Raw genomic sequence first — 20,120 nt, forward strand, 5'->3', positions numbered from 1 at the left:
GATTTATAAGACTGGAACAACACTGTTAAGCAGGTTGACTCTCGCCCGGCAACAGTTGAATTCACATTCTTTTAAAAGGCACACAGGTTATTTACCAAACATATAAAACATATTCTGGGATATCAAATAAGTTTTGATAAATCTAGGAATAATCAAGTCCAATGAAGTATTTTCTGATCCTAATAGAATAAATAAGTCAGTGACAACAAAAAGATAGCTGAAAATCCCCAAGTATTTGGAAATCAAACAACATACTTATAATGAAGTCATGGACATGAGTTTGAGTAAACTCCAGGAATTGGTGATGGACAGGGAGGCCTGGTGTGCTGCAGTCCATGGGGTTGCAAAGAGTCAGACATGACTGAGCAACTGAGCTGAGCTGAACTGAATTAAGCCATGGATCATAAAAGGGAGCAAAAGCAAACATTAGAAAGTATTTTGAATGGAACAAAAATGGACTCTAGCATATTAAAATTAGGATAGTTGTACATCAGATATTAGGAGGAAATTTATATCATTGTACATCTATATAGGAAAAGAACAAACAAAAACTTAAACCAATGGCCTAAATTTCTAACTTTAAGAAACTAAGAAAACAAAATCAAACCAAACAAAAAGGAATTAATAAAAATTAAATTTAAGTAAACAAGATAGAAAATGGAAAAAGAAAATTGAAAGCAAAAGCTTGCAAAAGCTTTTTTTGATAAAAGTCAATACAGTTAATAAATTCGTAGACTAATAAAGACAAGAAGATACAAACTGCCAGTGTTGGGAGTGAGAAAGGTGACATCATACAGAGTCTTACTGCAGAGACAATGAAGGAATGCTGTTAAAAACATTTTGGGTGTGATGGATATATTCATTATCTTAATTCTGATTTTACAGCTGTGTACTTTTGTCAGAAATTACAAATTTGTACACATTAAATGTCAGTTATACCTTAATATATCTATAAAAATGTTTTAAATAGCCACACATGTGAAAAGTAGCTGCAGAATTAAACAAACTATGAAGCAGTATTCTATAAGATCTTTGAGGGTTAGAATCATTTTTAAATATCTCCTGTATAGAATGGAAACAGTAACACTTGACCAATATTTGTTTAATAGAGGAAATGCAAGATACAACCAACAGGGCAGATATGGATATATCACTGGGTTTTTAAGGATCTGTGTTTCCTACTATTAAAAAAAAATACATTACCTGAAGTACCTTTTACCTCTAAAATCTTTTTTTATTATTATTATTTTTTTTAAATTTTATTTTATTTTTAAACTTTACATAATTGTATTAGTTTTGCCAAATATCAAAATGAATCCGCCACAGGTATAATTCGAAACACAGAGATTATATTCTTCATTCAACTACAATTTGCATTTATTTGGAAAAGCAGTCTGTTGAAGTTAGTGTTTAACAGATTTAGCACAATTAATTAAAAAAAAAACTTTGAAAAGTGTATGTTGCTAAAAGTGAAGTCCTTTCTTTAACATCTTTAACATAATACTGACCATCTTTCCCAATACAATTCAAAAATATTTTCCATTGGTTGTCTTGATAGAGTCCCCTTGTTTATTCCTCATCTCCTCAGAGTCTCTACTAACATGTTTTTGCTTCCTTGACCACTTTGTGTAAAACCACCCCTTTATCTCCTTATTATACTTTGTTTTGCTTCAAAATTCATTACTGTCTGACATACTAATTTGATATCTTCTCTAAGCCTTACCAGGAGATAAGTCCCACAAGGGCAAGGCCTTTATCCATTTTGTATACTGTTTTAAGTTCTACAATAGTGCCTGGCACATGGTATGTGTGAATATGTCTCGAATGAGTTGATCACTTGTACTTTAATAATATCCCTTACATGTTTCCTACTGCTTGCACAGATTTTCATGTCTTAAAACTATTAAAAAAAAAGTGAACTTCAAATATTGGTGATTTGAGAAGATTTCATAAAGTCAGTCTACTTGCTTTTAAACAAAGGTTTTAAAATCCTTTCCAGGTTTCTCTGTCTCTGGATGAGGTTTCTATATCTACATCACTTTCATGAATTACAGAACAAAATAAAAATAATCTGCTAAATCCCTGACACTGCAAGTATTGTCTCATTTAATCTTCCCAACAATTCAAAGTGAGGTGATATACTCACTTTACAAATAAGGGATCTAAGATTATAGGGGAAATCATAAAAAAACACATCATGCCTGCATCTCCTTTGCTACCTTGCAAGTAGGACATCAGTACTATCTTTCTAGATTCCATCAGATCAGATCAGTCGCTCAGTCATGTCCTACTCTTTGCGATCCCATGAATCACAGCACGCCAGGCCTCCCTGTCCATCACCAACTCCCGGAGCTCACCCAGACTCACGTCCATCGAGTCCGTGATGCCATCCAGCCATCTCATCCTCTGTCGACCCCTTCTTCTCCTGCCCCCAATCCCTCCCAGCATCAGAGTCTTTTCCAATGAGTCAACTCTTCACATGAGGTGGCCGAAGTACTGGAGTTTCAGCTTTAGTCTCATTCCTTCCAAAGAAATCCCAGGACTGATCTCCTTCAGAATGGACTGGTTGGATCTCCTTGCAGTCCAAGGAACCCTCAAGAGTCTTCTCCAACACCACAGTTCAAAAGCATCAATTCTTCAGCGCTCCCTTCTTCACAGTCCAACTCTCACATCCATACATGACCACAGGGAAAACCATAGCCTTGACTAGACGAACCTTTGTTGGCAAAGTAATGTCTCTGCTTTTGAATATGCTATCTAGGTTGGTCATAACTTTCCTTCCAAGGAGTAAGCGTCTTTTAATTTCATGGCTGCAGTCACCATCTGCAGTGATTTTGGAGCCTAGAAAAATAAAGTCAGCCACTGTTTCCCCATCTATTTCCCATGAAGTGATGGGACTGGATGTCATGATCTTCGTTTTCTGAATGTTGAGCTTTAAGCCAACTTTTTCACTCTCCACTTTCACTTTCATCAAGAGGCTTTTTAGTTCCTCTTCACTTTCTGCCATAAGGGTGGTGTCATCTGCATATCTGAGGTTAGTGATACTTCTCCCGGCAATCTTGATTCCAGCTTGTTTTCTTCCAGTCCAGCATTTCTCATGATGTACTCTGCATATAAGTTAAATAAGCAGGGTGACAATATACAGCCTTGATGAACTCCTTTTCCTATTTGGAACCAGTCTGTTGTTCCATGTCCAGTTCTAACTGTTGCTTCCTGACCTGCATACAAATTTCTCAAGAGGCAGATCAGGTGTTCTGGTATTCCCATCTCTTTCAGAATTTTCCCCAGTTTATTGTGATCCACACAGTCAAAGGCTTTGGCGTAGTCAATCAAGCAGAAATAGATGTTTTTCTGGAACTCTCTTGCTTTTTCCATGATCCAGCGGATATTGGCAATTTGATCTCTGGTTCCTCTGCCTTTTCTAAAACCAGCTTGAACATCAGGAAGTTCACAGTTCACATATTGCTGAAGCCTGGCTTGGAGAATTTTGAGCATTACTTTACTAGCGTGTGAGATGAGTGCAATTGTGTGGTAGTTTGAGCATTCTTTGGCATTGCCTTTCTTTGGGATTGGAATGAAAACTGCCCTTTTCCAGTCCTGTGGCCACTGCTGAGTTTTCCAAATTTGCTGACATATTGAGTGCAGCACTTTCACAGCATCATCTTTCAGGATTTGGAATAGCTCAACTGGAATTCCATCACCTCCACTAGCTTTGTTCGTAGTGATGCTTTCTAAGGCCCACTTGACTTCACATTCCAAGATGTCTGGCTCTAGGTCAGTGATCACACCATCATGATTATCTGGGCCATGAAGATCTTTTTTGTACAGTTCTTCTGTGTAATCTTGCCATCTAGATTCCATTTATATACATTAATATATGATCTTTCTCTTCCTCTTTCTGACTTACTTCACTCTGTGTAATAGGCTCTAAGTTCTTCCACCTCATTAGAAAGCGTCAAAAGTCACACAGAACTAGATTCAAACCTTTATTTGCCTTATTCCAGAGCTTGAGTTCTTAAACATTATATTCTTTCCCAGTTTCAAATGTATTATTCATGAAGATAATTATTAGTTTCATGTGAGCACAGATAGGTCTAAGCATATGAGGATGGAGCATATAAACATTTTGAGGGAGACTTTTGGAAATTTTCTTTGGAGAAGATAGAGAACTTAGGAAGGACTTCCAGCGTGGTTTGTGAATGAAGTTTGTGAGGGGGATAATGACTTGTGCAGGGAAAGAATGAAATACTGAGCATTTGGGAAGATTGGCATTGCCCCAAGGGGATTCAAGGAAAGGGAAATAAAAATTGAGTTTCTTGATCTGGATCATTGGCTAGGAAATTATTGCCAGTAAACAAACTCACTTGGAATTTATAATTGATTAAGCAGTAACTGAAAATTATTCTTTATGCTTGGTCAGATTTTCAAAAACAGTGACATGAACCTTATGCATCATGGATAAGGTATTTTTAAAGACAAGAGAGATTGGGAGAGGAAAAGAAGGAGATAGGAGAGAAGAGTGTGTGCATGTTTATTAGATTTGATATACTTTATAATGAAAGTGAAAGTGAAGTCACTCAGTCGTGTCCGACTCTTTGCGACCCCATATACTGTAGCCTACCAGGGTCCTCTGTCCATGGGATTTTCCAGGCAATAGTACTGGAGTGGATTGCCATTTCCTTCTCCAGGGATCTTCCCAACCCAGGGCTTGAACCCAGGTCTCCCTCATTGTAGACAGATGCTTTACCGTTTGAGCCACCAGGGAAGTATATATAATGAAAGATTTCATATATTACTTTACAAGAAATTAATAAAAGTGTTCTGTAGTAATTGACACCCATCCTTTTAAAAGGATGGACTTCCCTTTGGCTCAGATGGTAAAGAATCTGCCTGCAGTGCAGGGGACCTGGGTTTGATCCCTGGGTCAGGAAGATCCCCTGGAGAAGGAGATAGCAATCCACTCCAGTATTCTTGCCTGGAGTATCCCATGGACAGAGGGGTCTGGAGGGCTGAAGTACATGGGGTCACAAAGAGTCAGACATGACTAAGTGATTAACACACACATCCTTTTAAAAAATTAATTTAAACTAAAAAAAAAAAAAAATGCAGCTGCCCCATTTCTCCCACCACTCTCCTGCATCCTGTAACCTATCTGTTCTCGGTAGCTGTGAGCTCAAATTTCTCACTCTCTTTCTTCCCTCTTCTTTCTTCTTTCTCCCTTCTTCCTCCTCCTTCACATTGCACATGAAAGAGATCATATGAATTTGTCTTTCTCTGACCTACTTATTTCACTTAACGCACGGTGCCCTCGTGGTCCTTCCAATTGTTGCAATTGGCAAGATTTCATTCTTTTTTATGGCTGAATAGTATCCCCCCACCTGTGTGTGTGTGTGTGTGTGTCTGTGTATACCACGGTTTACTCATCCATTCATCTATTGATGGACAGTTGTTTCCATATCTTGGCTGTTGTAAATAGTGCTTCACGTATGTCTTTTCCAGTTAGTGTTTTCATTTTCTTTGGGTAAATATTCGGATGTGGAATTGCTGGACCATATGGCAGTTTTATTTTTACTTTTTTGAAGTGCCTCCATGCTGTTTTCCATAGTGATTGCACCAATTTGCTTTCCCGCCAACAGTACACAGGGATTCCCTTTTCTTAATTTCCTCATCAACACTTGTTATTTCTAGTCTTTTTGATGATAGCCATTCTAACAAGTGTTAGATGATATTGTATTATGGTTTTGATTTGCATTTGCCTACTGTTGAGCATATTTTCATATACTTGTAGGCCATTTATTTGTCTTCTTTGGAAAAATTTAATCTTCTGACTATTTAAAAATTGGATTATTTGTTCTTTTGATATTGAGTTGTAGGAGTTCTTTTTATATTTTGGACTTTAGTCCTTTATCAATTATGTCATTTGTAATTATCAATAACCTCAGATATGCAGATGATACCACCCTTATGGCAGAAAGTGAAGAGGAACTAAAAAGCCTCTTGATGAAAGTGAAAGTGGAGAGTGAAAAAGTTGGCTTAAAGCTCAACATTCAGAAAACAAAGATCAGGGCATCTGGTCCCATCACTTCATGGGAAATAGATGGGGAAACAGTGGAAACAGTGTCAGATTTTATTTTTTTGGGCTCCAAAGTCACTGCAGATGGTGACTGCAGCCATGAAATTAAAAGATGCTTACTCCTTGGAAGGAAGGTTATGATCAACCTAGATAGCATATTGAAAAGCAGAGACATTACTTTGCCAACAAAGGTCCATCTAGTCAAGGCTATGGTTTTTCCTGTGGTCATGTATGGATGTGAGAGTTGGACTGTGAAGAAGGCTGAGCACCGAAGAATTGATGCTTTTGAACTGTGGTGTTGGAGAAGACTCCTGAGAGTCCCTTGGACTGCAAGGAGATCCAACCAGTCCATTCTGAAGGAGATTAGCCCTGGGTGTTCTTTGGAAGGAATGATGCTAAAGCTGAAGCTCAGTACTTTGGCCACCTCATGTGAAGAGTTGACTCATTGGAAAAGGCTCTGATGCTGGGAGGGACTGGGGGCAGGAGGAGAAGGGGACGACAGAGGATGAGATGGATGGATGGCATCACCGACTTGATGGACATGAGTTTGGGTGAACTCCGGGAGTTGGTGATGGACAGGGAGGCCTGGCATGCTGCAGTTCACAGGGTTGCAAAGAGTCGGACACAACTGAGCGACTGAACTGAACTGAACCTTTGTTTTTCAGAACTTTTTAGTTTACTGTCTCACTTTATTTTTGCTTTTATTGCTTTTGGTGTCAGATTTTTAAAAATCACCATGACCTATGTCTAGGAGCTTGCCAACTATGTTTTCTTCTGGGAGTTTTATGTTTCAGGCCTTACATTCAAATCTGTAATCTATTTTCAGTTAATTTTGTGTGTGATTTTAGATAGTAGTCCAGCTTCATTCTTTTGCATGTGTCTATCCTATTTTGCAATACCACTTATTGAAGAGACTGTTGTATCCCCATTGTGTATTCTTGTCTTCTTTATCATAAATCAATTGACCATGTATGCATGGGTTTATTTCTGGGCCCTTTTATTCTGTATCATTCTCTTTTCTTTTTTTATGCCAATACCATACCATTTTGATTACTATAACTTTGAAATATGATGCCCATCCTCTTTTGGCTTGGTAGGCTTATATCTCTAAGTCATTCAGTTTGTGTTTATAATGCGTATCTTAAGCCAAGGTGGCAAATTTATCAAGCTTGATTTGTAATAGCAAAATTTTTTACACTTTCCTTAGGTCAACTGCAATTTGTGCTGGGAATAGCTGAACACTATTTTGTAAAAGTGTTTTTGTGGTTCCTTGTGATCAGTTTTTAACAATAGTTGATGATTATTCACTTGTCATTTGTCTGTGATGTGAGAACACTAATTTTTGTGTTTAATTTACGCTGTTATTGACATTGGAACATATTTTATAACATCTGTTTTATTGATTTAAAACAATTTTATGGAGATCCACTTTCTTGGCATAACTAAGCTTTTGGTCAGGACTTGGGTTGGGATTCTTTTCATATACGTCTTAGTGTATTGTGCTTAGTGAGATGTGTTTTAAGGGAGCTTCTTTAATCCAGATTTATTGTGTGTTCTGTTGCTTGATTTTAGAGGAATTTTTTTTTTTTTAGTAGGGAGTCTATATCCCATACAGGAGGATTATATTTTTAGGGGGCTTTCTTATTGATTATAATTGGTTGTCAACTGGGCTGTGTTTTATATTTTAAAATCTGGTTATCTTGATATAATAGTTAATTATAGCTTTATGATTAAAGTTAAAATAGCTTTATGATTTTTCTGCTGACTTCACGATATAAAAGCCATTGTCTTTGTTCTTGGGTTACTTGCTTCTTCAGGAATTCTTAGATATAATTTTAACAATTGGCTATTCTTTTTTGAACCCTGTTACCCTCTACTGAATCTATATACATGCACACATGTATGTATATTGTTATATATCTAAATACGTGTATATACACACACATATATATTGTATAATGTATGCAGTTTTATTTATTTATATATGTGTAAATATACAGACTCATTTATGCCTTGATATAACTTTTTGAAAGGTAGGGAATGTGATATGTATATGACTGGTTTTGTACACCTTTCCATTGTTTCAGGTATAAGGTTTAATAGTGGGTATTTTGCTTTGATAAGACACACAAATGATGTCAGTGTTCTCTTGCAAGTAATGTATTATCTCCTTTTTATAGGTCCTTTTGTTCTGCATCACAGCTGCCATGTACATGTTCTTTTTCAGGTATGTTCTATCTATTTACTTTAATAGAAAAAATATTCTTCCTTGGCAAGTTTAAAATCATCTGTATAACTAATATGTTTTCTAAATTATTATTCCCCACAAATGCCATGAATTTTTGTTTGATTTGTTTTGTTTTCTGGAGTGGTCAGAGAGAAGTCACTGCTTCTTAGTGAAGAGAGAAAGAGAGGGAAGGAAGATGTGATTTTTTTCAGATTATGCTTATAAGTTCATCTTGGAAAGCTGAATATATAAATTAATAGTCCTCAGATCTTGATAAGTGAAATTTTGCTTTTTTGGCCCTCATTTTAAATACTCGTCACTCTCTTTGTAAAACAATCAACATTTCAAATTTAAATGAGAGAAAAGTGATGGTAAGGCTTGATCTCAGTCTTTTGCAAAGGTAACCTATCACACAAATCACCGTCTGTAAAACATTAAGTTAGTTTGTGATGTCAAAGTTGTATTTTTCATTGACACTGAGACTCTCAGGAATGTGGGGGAGTGTTAGAATGGCTCAAAATTGTAATGCCAATAAATATGGTGTCTGTCATTGTTGCATAAACAGTATGGAAGTAAGATTTTTGATTAGGAAGATTCCACTCTTTCATTTGAAGTAATACCAGTAATTCCTGTTTGTTTCACTCTTATTACACTCATTTGAATAGACTTCTTTCTTAATTTTTCATGATCTAGGCAGAATTCAATCACAGCAGGAAGTACAAGTCTTTTAAAATTAAAATTTACAATGATTGACAAAGACAGTTATGGATTTTAGTGAGATGTATTTGATAGATATCTTTTTTGTTTAACCTAAATAAGACAGTTCAACCATAGCAGAATGTTTAAACAACTAATTTCCTATTAGAACGTTCTAATAAATATTTGATAAGCATGGTGATATAATTTTAACTTCCTTTGACATTATAAAAATGTTATATGCAAATATAAAATGATGATGTTGCTTTAATTTTTCATGTAAAGGACGGACAGGCTATTAGAAGGAGAAAAAATGGATGAAGTTTTTAAGGTGGGGAGGACTTATTCATAATGGAGTGCATGGTATTTTATGTCGGTTATTAGTGGCTGAGAAATCATTGCAGCTACCTGGGGGCATTTGTGAAATCATATGACCGACTATTTTTAACATACTTTCATATATACTTTACAACTCCTATAGTCGCTTTCTTATATTTTGGTAATTTCGGGGTGTGGTATGGGAGTTGAGAACAATGACTTTCATTTTATCAGTTTCTAAAACCTTAATTGTATTTAGATGCATTATTAGGACAGTGTTACAAGTTCATGTAGTTTATCTTTATCCTCTGTCTAATCTGAAGATACCTAGTGGGAGAGATGTTAAAAAAAAGATAAAAACTTAGAAACGTATCTTTTCTTGGCATGCATAGGAGGAAAGTACAATATCAAGTAAAGTTTTTTTTGTTTGTGAGAATTCCTACCAAACCCAGGTTGTTAAGTGAAACAGTCCTTCCCAATATGGCACTTTAAGACAGCATGTTTGATCAACATTTAACATTTCTTAGTCATCAGAAGTCTTTGAGGTTAAAAAAAAATTGCGTTGAATATACTGATAGGGCCCAATGTTAGTCAGGGTCCTAGGATATTGTACTTTGAAAACTGCTGCCATCAAACTAGTATTTTTGGTGTAGAAGGAAAATCAAGCCTATAAATATGTATTTTGGTGCAGAGCTACGGAACCTTTTCCTGTTTCAGTCACAAAGTCTAGGTTAAAAACAACAATTTAAAATACTTTCCAGAAGGCTCAATACAAGGTTTTAGTGCCAAGATAAACATTTTCCATTTTCTGAGGAAAGGGGTTGTTTTTCTCCAAAAAGGAGCACTATCACCAAATTCCTAGTGTTCTTGGCAGAAGTTAGTTTGAATAACTCAACAAAAGAAGTTTGGTAAATGGTAAAATAAAACCATTTATAATGTACTGCAACCAAAGAAAACCGTATTATATGTTTGTCTGAACTCTAGCATGTGTTTGGAATGTACAAACAAGTTAGTAGTTAGCAAGTCCAATTGTATTAGAATATTTTGTTTTTGAAATTCAGCTTTATTATAAATACAGATATCTTAGGACTTATTTATTCCATTTATTAACAATTACTTTAATTCTAATTGCATAAAATTAGATCAGTAAATATCAAATAATATTGTCCCTATGATTCCATTTATGGTAACCTTTACTAAGAAGAGGATAAGGGAAACATTTTGTGTTAGAAATGAGTCAACTTGTGTTTTTATCCTAACCCATAAATGGGAAAAAGGGAAATGAGACCCCATTTCAATACAGAGAAAATTTGCCAATTTTATGTTTTTTTAAAGAAAGAACTTAGGAAGTAGTTCCATAAGTGTTTTCTTAAAGTGACATAGGATGTGATAGTTACAAAGTGAATTTACTTAAAAAACAACAGAGTGTTCATAGTATTGAAACCATGGTTATTAAAATATGTAGTGAAAATATCACTTTTGCATAGCTCTTAGTTATTTTATAGGTATAGGTCTTTTCACGTTATCCCATACATGATGATCTCTTTTTATCTTTTTTATTTTTTTTTAATTATAAAAGTATGATATCATATTTACAGGAAACTTGGAAAATACAGAAGAGTTACATACATTTCCACTATATATTACAGTTATTTTTTTAAGTAGATAAATTAAAATTTTTAGTTGGAGTTTCAATATCAAACTCTCAAAAATTAATAGAATGAATATACAGAAAGGTCGAAGGATATAGTAAGCCTGAAAAACACTGAATCAATTAAACATAATTAAGATTTATACAGCTTTCACACAACAGTAGGCTACAAATTCTATTCAAGTTCCCATAGACTATAAACTAGGAGACACTGGAACATATCCAGGGACATAAAACAAGGTATAAAAATTTCATGGTCTAAAGGTATTGAAGTCATACAGAGTCTGTTCTCTTGTCACTGTGAAATTATGTTAGAAATCAATATCAAAAGGTATTTGAAAATAACCCATATATTTTCAAGCACAATGTGACCTTTACCAAGAAAGATCTTTGATTTAGCCATTGAAAGCCTCAATAAAGTTAGAAGGATGAAAAAACACAGAGGGTGATTGCAGAGAAGGAAGCATTTAAATAAGAATTTAATACCAAAATGAGAAGTTAGTATTAAAGACACTTTAAAAACCCCATCATACATGGTGGTCTTGATTTTTAATTGGTACCCCAGAAATAAAGCTTACATTCGAATGAAATTCTGGGAGCATTTCACAGGTGTGGGTGGAGGGAAGGTACTATGTGAACAGAAAGTTCTAGTCTTGTTCCAGTTCTTAGCCAGTTGGCCATCCAGCTGTCAGTTGATATGAATCAGCGTACAATATTTTAAAGAGTGTTTTGAAAGAAAAAGCCTCGCTATACGGTTCCAGTGGGCATTATTCATAACGACTGTGCCTTTTTTGTTTAAGCATTATATTATTTTGTATGTTACTGTCATAACTTTGCCTGAGAGCATGTCTGTCACTATCAATTCAGACCAAGCAGAAGTCGTACTCGAAAAAAAAAAAAAGAAGTCGTACTTGAAAACTTGATAGACTGTTTTGTCAAAGACTGTTTTGTCAAATGCATCTCTTTAAGGTATTTCTTTACTTCCAAGAGTGTATTTGTGGTTAAAGAAATGTATTTTTTTTTTCAAGTAAAAGGGTTTATCATAATTATTGATTCAGGCTTGCTTAGGATCTTCCCAACAGTCAGTGTGGAGAAAATAAAGAGTTTCTTTTGAACCACTCGCTCTTTCTTGTTTTGAGAAACAAAGGAGAAAATCAACAATAAGACGGACAGTGCAACAAAACTACTATGCTTAATCCTGCTCACAACTTTTAAACGTTATTTTACCTGTTTTATTGTCAACAATAGTGATCTGTGTATTAAAAACATTAATATTTTTTTAAAATGAAGTAATCCAATTTCATTTTTCTTTAATTTAAAATTGTATCGTAAAGCGTATTATGACAACTTTGATCCCATCTTAGTGAGGACCTAGCTAGAAATTCTTTCCGCCTATGCAAAGGCAGCAACAAATCCAACAATTTGTTTAAACATGTAGATTGAACAGCTCAGACTTGTTGTCATAGCAGATAATCTACAGACTATATATGACTGATTCACAGCAGACATATGTTAATCTGCTATAAACATTGGATTTTTAGTTAAAAACCAGTGCAAATTAAAGTTTATTGTGGTTGTGTTTTATACATATTTAGGAACAGTTTTGATGACTGCTATTCCATGAATTTGTGGAGGCCTACTCTGTGAAGGCCAACATTAATAAACTGTAATATTTCATTAGTCTCAACATATGGATGTAGATTTTTTTTTTTTTAGAAAGCGACACTATTTATTGATTGGACAACCTACAGTTCTTGAGTGAAAGATGTTTCTGATTGTCCTTGAATCTGTTTACATAAACTTAATATCTTTGAAATAACAACTAGTAAAAACTTTTGATTTGGGTCTTTCGGCCGTTTACTGATTTTTGAAAAACCCTTTAAATATCAGTAAGTTTCTGTATTTTTAAATTATTATTTAAAATGACACAAAAATCCAATCTAGAAAATTATATATGGCATTTGGAGTTTAAGAGTTTCTTTCAGGTTTCGGGGAACTTGTCTTAAATAATTAGATTTTTATTTCAAGGAGATCAGTTCCAGCAATGCTGAGTGAGAGTGAATTAGGGTTTTGAGGGGGCATAGTACCAGATAATGGGAAGACACCAAGGCAGTTATTCAGCAGAGAAATGGTGAGGGCATCATTGATGCTGAGTGAGAGTGAATTACGGTTTTGAGGGGGCATAGTACCAGATAACGGGAAGACACCAAGGCAGTTATTCAGCAGAGAAATGGTGAGGGCATCATTGAAGGTTATGGTCATGACCTGATGAAGAGTAAATTTATCTAAAACAGGAGGAAGAGCAAAATACTGAAAAGTGAGCATTTTAGAAAATGTGTGGAAATTACATACAACTTTTGTAAACACTGAGATTGAGTTGCTTTTAAGACGTTCACATAGGGAAATACAGATATCATTTATTTGGAGTTCATGAGATAAACAGAGGCTATTCTTGATTGTCATACGAGCAGTTTGACTTTGGACAAATTATACAATTTCTGTATACCTCACCTTTTCATTATTAAAAAGTGTAAATTGTTATATGGACCTCATAGGTAGGATTGTGGCCATTACATAAAAAACAATGTCTTTCCAACTTTTTTGGATGTCACTCAAACAAGAACTATATTTTAAATTGGGACTGTGCATACACACACATAAATTTGCCTGAATAATATATAACCTTACTACATGTAAACGTTTGTATAGTTTCCATTCTAGTTTATTTCATTTATTTTAAAAGCTGTTTTGCCCCAATAATGGATAACTGCTACAGTGTGAAAGACTGCTGGACTAATACATGTGAGCACCTAGCACAGTAATTGTTATTTTAGTAAAAATAGAGTTGAGAAGTGTTTGTTGTTTTTAAACTTAGGGAAGATAGTTAATTAAAATAGAGAATTTGAGGAATGAAACTATATTTACTGTTAATGCTGTAGATATATCCAGTAAGGTAAAGGTTAAAGATGTGTTCGTTTTCCTCTAGCAACCTGGTTGAGAAATTTCAGTGGTGACCTGTTGAGAAATTTCTGTAGTTGAGTTGAAATAATAGATTGAGAAATAAATGTGCCATGTTATATACTTTTAAATACAGTGATATCTGTCAGTTATTTCTCAATACAGTTGGGAAACATTTTTCAAATAAAGAAAAGAAAATGGCAGTCCAGTGGGTAGGACTCCAAGCTCTAACTTCTGAGGCCCTGAGGTCAGTCCCTCGTTAGAGAACTCAAGATTCCACAAGCCGCACTGCACAGCCAAAAAACACGTAAAAAATGTGAGGTGTCGAAGCAGAATGAGTTTCAGAGGAGAAAGCTGGGGAAATTGTTATAGGATTAAGGGTTTTTCTTTTGTTTTCCTTCTTTATTTATCTATTGAGGTAAGAGAGATGGTGTGTACATGCTCAGTCGCTTCAGTCATGTCTGACGTTTTGCGATCCCGTGGACAGTAACCCCACCAGGCTCCTCTGTCCATGGGATTCTCCAGGAAAGAATACTGGAGTGGTTTGCCATGCCCTCCTCCAAGGGATCTTCCCGACCCAGGGATCAAACCCACGCCTCTTATATCTCCTGCATTGGCAGGCGGATTCTTTACCATAAGCACCTGCGAAGCCCATCAAGAGAAACTAGATTATGAGAAAGCTTACGTGGATAAAAGAAGATTGCCAAGCAAGAGAGATTGGCACATTGGGGAATGGGAAAAAAAGAGAAGTGGTATAGGATCCAGTCCAAAATGTCTACATACATAGCTAGATTGTGAAACCGACTTATCTGAGAGATATCACGATAAACAACCAACCAGGAGGAAACTGAAGCTCTGTTTGAAGGCTTCACACAGTTTAAGTGAAAGAGGACTGATAGATAGAAATAATAGGAAATAGAAAAATCTAGTGCTTTTTATGGCTTCCTGAATTCATTGTCATTCCTGAAAGATAAATTAGTTAGTGAGTCGACATGGACTTGCGAAACCAGTGTTCCTCAAAAGATACATTCAGGTGAAACAAGGTACTAACTAATTGGAAAATAAAACCAGTCAGCTTAGCAAAAAATACAAAACCTGTCTTATGAACAGAGACAGTATGGAGAATGTTGCTTTCTTCAAAGCAAATAGAAAACATGGGTTCATAAACGTTGTGAATCACTTCCTCTGAGAATGCAAAGCTTATGACTGTTATCTGACTTTATTTTTGGGAGGAGAAAATTATTCTCCCTCTTCAGTGAATGGCCTCCATCTGTGGATGAAAGTTGTGGCAAGTCTATTTTCACTTTTTGCCTGTTAGCCTCTGAGATACCCATGCCTAGATAAAGAAACTGCTCAAAAAATTTTAACATACATAAATGTTTATTGACTTTGTTAGAAGGCAAGCGGTAATAGCAAATGGAGAAATGGTGTGAACTGAAAATGCAGGTACTAAAGTAAGGACTTAATGGGACACAATCAGGTCAGAAGTGGTCAGTTGCCTTTCAAAAACTTGTTGCAACTTTATTTTCATGAGTACAAATGACATTTCTTACTGATCATAGAAAGTTCTTAGACTGGACTTTGCTGATACAAGCACTCAGATTGGAAGCGATTAAGTTTTACCTGCTTGTTTTACCAGTTATAAGGAGCGCTGCAATTCACTGTTGTCTTCATGCCTGGCTCTTTGTTTCCAGTATTTTCTACTGGAGTTTTCCTCGAGCTAATGAAGGGGTACTCTAGGATAGCAGCGTTGGTTAAACGCATGAACTCTGGAGCCAGACGGTGTCAGTTCAGACCCCCAGTCCATCTAAGTTCTTTGTGATCATGGATCAGTTGCTCAGCCTCTCTGGGCCTCAGGTTTTTCATCTTAAAGTGGTGATAATAACAATGCTTACCTCATGGGCTTACTGGGAGTATTAAATGACTGCCACACTGTAAACTCTCAGTAAATGTTAGCTATATTTATTATTTAATTCTGAACTATAAAGATTATATATTGTATAATTCCATCAATAGGAAATGTCCAGAATAGGCAAATCCAGAGAGATAGAAAGTAGATTTGTGTTGCCTGTGGCTAGGGGACTTATGGGGAATGACTACTAATTGGTATTTCCTTTTTATGGTGCTAAAAATATTCTAAAAGTAATTATGATAATGGCGACACAATTCTGTGCATATATTAATAACTCATTGAATGATACCCTTTGAATAGTGAGTTGTATGCTAATTTTATCAATTAAGCTATTATTTGAAAAAATCTGACTTGGAAATAGATCTTTGTTGCACAGTGGCATGGTGTTTCTCGTGTGAAAAGCATTGCTTTCCTCCGGGTGTCACCTCTCAGGGATGTTACTGCTTTTGTGGGCACATAGGCATGTACTGAGAGAGAGCATCAGGAGACTTGTCTTGTTCTAAGGTGTACCTTAGGGAGGAGTGCTCCCATGGAGGATGACGGACCCGTGCACTGCAAAGCTTGCCACCTCTCTTTCCAGAATTGTCAGAACTGCAGTTTAAAATATGCATATTCTTAGTTCTGAGACCCTTTAGAATTAGACAGGTAGCAATGAGGAAGCTACAGTGGAAGCCGCAGACATGTATGAGATCATTATTACAACACTGTCCTAATAAGGCTGAAATTTGCCTTTGGTACTTATGAGTTTGGGTGTTTTTCTACTTGGTTGTTATTCAGTCGCTCAGTTGTGTCCAACTCTTTGCAACCCCATGAACTATGGCATGCCAGGCCTCCCTGTCCCTCACCATCTCCCAGAGTTTGCCCAGGTTTATCTCCACTGCATCGGTGATGCCATCCAGCCATCTCATCTACTGATGCCATCTTCTCCTTCTGCCCTCAATCCATCCCAGATAGTGTCTTTTCTAATGAGTCGGCTGTTTGCATCAGGTGACCAAAATATTGGAGCTTCAGCTTCAGTGCCAGTCCTTCCAATGAGTATTCAGGGTTTCCTTTAGGATTGACTGGTTTGATCTCCTTGCTGTCCAAAGCACTTTTACTTGGTAGTAACATCTGGGGATCAGTCCTGGGTGTTCATTGGAGGGACTGATGCTGAAGCTGAAATCCAATATTTTGGCCGCCTCATGCGAAGAGTTGACTCATTGGAAAAGACCCTGATCCTGGGAGGAATTGGGGGCAGGAGGAGAAGGGGATGACAGAGGATGAAATGGCTGGATGGCATCACCGACTCGGTGGACGTGAGTTTGAGTGAACTCTGGGAGTTGGTGATGGACAGGGAGGCCTGGTGTGCTGTGATTCATGGGGTCACAAAGAGTTGGACACGACTGAGCGACTGAACAAAACTGAACTGAACACTGGAAGAGTACAGTTTTTAAAAAGTCTTATAAGATTGCCAATGAAGACTGATTTCAGAAATATATGCAGAGGTATAATAACAAACATGCTTATTGATTGGAGGAAAACAAAATTGGAGAATGGAAATAAATTTATTTGCCTGAAATGTTTCGGCTTTTAGTGAATATATTCTCAAGTGTAAGTCTGATGCATTACTACTTATCAAAATAAAACGTCATACATCACCAGAATATTTAAAGTGATCACCAGAATGCACTTTAAATATCTATGAAGTCCACTGCTAATACATTCCATTTTAGTTTGAATGGAAATTATATTTACAGTCTTTGAAAATATAAATTATCACATCCCAACCTGATTATATTTTGGGTATATATTTCATAGATTATATTTGATTACATATTGATATTGATGATATTTTAAAGAAGAATTTTGCTGTATTTTCTGTTTATTTTGGGGGTGGTGTTTCAAAATCACTGCTCTTGACATAGAAAATTATTGAAATGAGTAGCAGAGCGTAGAAGTAAATTGAAATATTTGTATAATATCATATCGTATTTTTCCTCTTTCATGATCTGTTGTAGATGTTTCTTAAAACAAAATCACAGATAGTGAAAACTGGGAATATTTGGATTTATTCCAGTCTGTATCCTTACAGCTTCAAATAACACATCCATGTATGGAGACTGCTTTTCATGCTACGCTAGTTCAGTGACAGCTTACTGGGACATCACAGCTGTCATGAGCTGAAATTCACAGTAAAACAATATTTTTCTACCATTATCAATTTTCAGCACAGATTCTGTTTCAATGTGTGACTGAGTCACTGAACCAGGAAGGTGTTTACTTGCAAGGTGAGCTAGTGGAAATGGGAGAAGCTTTTAAGTTCTAAAATTTCAGCCAGAGTCTTCCCTAGAGGAAGGAAAAAGTGGGTCTCCCCCTGTTTTGTATCCTCTTGTCAATCACAGAGCCCCTTTGTCCTGGTGGGGCCTTGCTGGTGACTGAGCGCTGGCTGGTTTGTCGTGTTCCTGTCGTCCTAAAATGCAGAGTAAAAGAACATAGCCTTGGGTCCTCAGGCCTTAGAGGGTAAGTTGCTTGTTACCGTCCAGGACCTGTGAATTCCAGCTGCCCTGAAATGCTTTCTGAAGTGATTTGTTCACTGAAATGGAGTATGTAATTCTTACGGTTTTTGAGCTCCTTAGGCATGTTCAGAGGAAGAATGATATTCAGAGTTACATGATGGAGAGCAATTGAGCTTATCTTGTCTGATTTCTTCTATCACAAAAACATCAAGCTCTAGTATCAGAATCATAATTGCTATCTTGACTTCTGTTTCTTCCTTGAGTGTTAAAAAATGCCTTTTGGATTGGATCATTCCAAATTCTTATATTTTAGATGAGCCTTCCTTGCAGGGGATCATTATAAGATATTTTCCGGGATTCTTAAGAAAGATGAGACTCACCTCATCGTGTAAAATCACCAGCAGTTATCTCCTGGTATGAATCGTGTTTCTACTGGTGTGAATCATGTAGGGAGATTCATTACAGTTGGCCAATCCTATGGAAATTACCTGGGACCTAACAATTTAAACGGAGAAGGCAATGGCACCCCACTCCAGTACTCTTGCCTGGAAAATCCCATGGACGGAGGAGCCTGGTAGGCTGCAGTCCATGGGGTCGCGAAGAGTCGGAAACGACTGAGCGACTTCACTTTCACTTTTCACTTTCCTGCATTGGAGAAGGAAATGGCAACCCACTCCAGTGTTCTTGCCTGGAGAGTCCCAGGGATGGGGAAGCCTGGTGGGCTGCTGTCTATGTGGTTGCACAGAGTCGGACACGACTGAAGTGACTTAGCAGCAGCAGCAACAATTTAAACATCATTCAAGTTTTTCATCACTTAATTGAAGTTATTATCTCTGCCTTTGGGATTTTAGCTTACCTCTCTTATAGCCTTCTATTACATTTTATTATTAGAAGAATTGTGTGAATGAGAGGGACCTGGACTAATGTGGCTTTCACCTTGAAAGAATATAGGCCTCAAAAATTTGTTGCTTTTTTATTATTATTTGGAAAAGCAGAAATAGTACCTATAAGGATGGGAAAGAAAGGTTTTGTTATCAAATATTTCTTTTACTGATTCTGAAGCACGTACTTGTTAGAGTTCAAGGGACATGAACTGTTACAAATGTAAATGTAAACTGTCACAAGTCACAACTGTAAGGGCTGTAAGTGAAAGTGAAAGCCGCTCAGTTGTGTCCGACTCTTTGCGACTCCATGGACTATACAGTCCATGGAATTCTCCAGGCCAGAATACTGGAGTGGGTCGCCTTTCCCTTCTCCAGGGGATTGTCCCAACCCAGGGATTGAACCCAGGTCTCCTTCACTGGGGGCGGATTCTTTACCAACTGAGCTATCAGGGAAGCCCCAGCGGCTATAAAGGAGTTCTCAAACTTCACTGTGCATACAGATCATTTGGGGAATCTTATTAAAAATGCAGATTATGATTCAGCAGATCTGAGCTGGGGTGTTAGCGCCTGCATTTCTTAGCTCCCAGGTGATGCCAGGGCTGCTAGCACTGGGGTCACATTCTGAGTCGCAGCGCTGTTAAGTCACATCAAGAAATAAACGATAAAAATCTCCCTTAAAATCTGTAACTGAAAAAGAATCTGAGTATTTAATCCCTCTGCCTCTCCTTTAAAAAAAAATTATTTAAAAAATGTTTCTGGTTGCCCTGAGTCTTTGTTGGCGTGTGTGGGCTTTCTGTAGTTGCAGCGAGCAGGGGCCGCTCTCAGTTGCAGCTTCTCTTTGCGGGGACTTCTCTTGTTGCTGAGCACAAGCTCTAGGCGCTCAGGCTCAGTGGCTGTGGTGCGCGG

At 36.7% G+C, this 20,120-nt stretch overlaps 1 protein-coding gene across 2 annotated transcripts in view; it reads left to right on the forward strand.

The window, feature by feature from the left end:
* The window catches only part of TMEM135 (transmembrane protein 135), a 299,633-nt gene that overhangs the window by 218,046 nt on the left and 61,467 nt on the right, over positions 1-20,120 (forward strand). For both annotated transcript variants that reach the window (XM_027532736.1, XM_027532737.1), the window contains one exon: positions 8,254-8,300. In XM_027532736.1, the coding sequence (XP_027388537.1) occupies positions 8,254-8,300 (47 nt within the window). The remainder of the gene's footprint in view (positions 1-8,253; positions 8,301-20,120) is intronic.

Source organism: Bos indicus x Bos taurus, chromosome 29 (genome assembly GCF_003369695.1).
Source record: "Bos indicus x Bos taurus breed Angus x Brahman F1 hybrid chromosome 29, Bos_hybrid_MaternalHap_v2.0, whole genome shotgun sequence".
Lineage (NCBI taxonomy): Eukaryota > Metazoa > Chordata > Mammalia > Artiodactyla > Bovidae > Bos > Bos indicus x Bos taurus.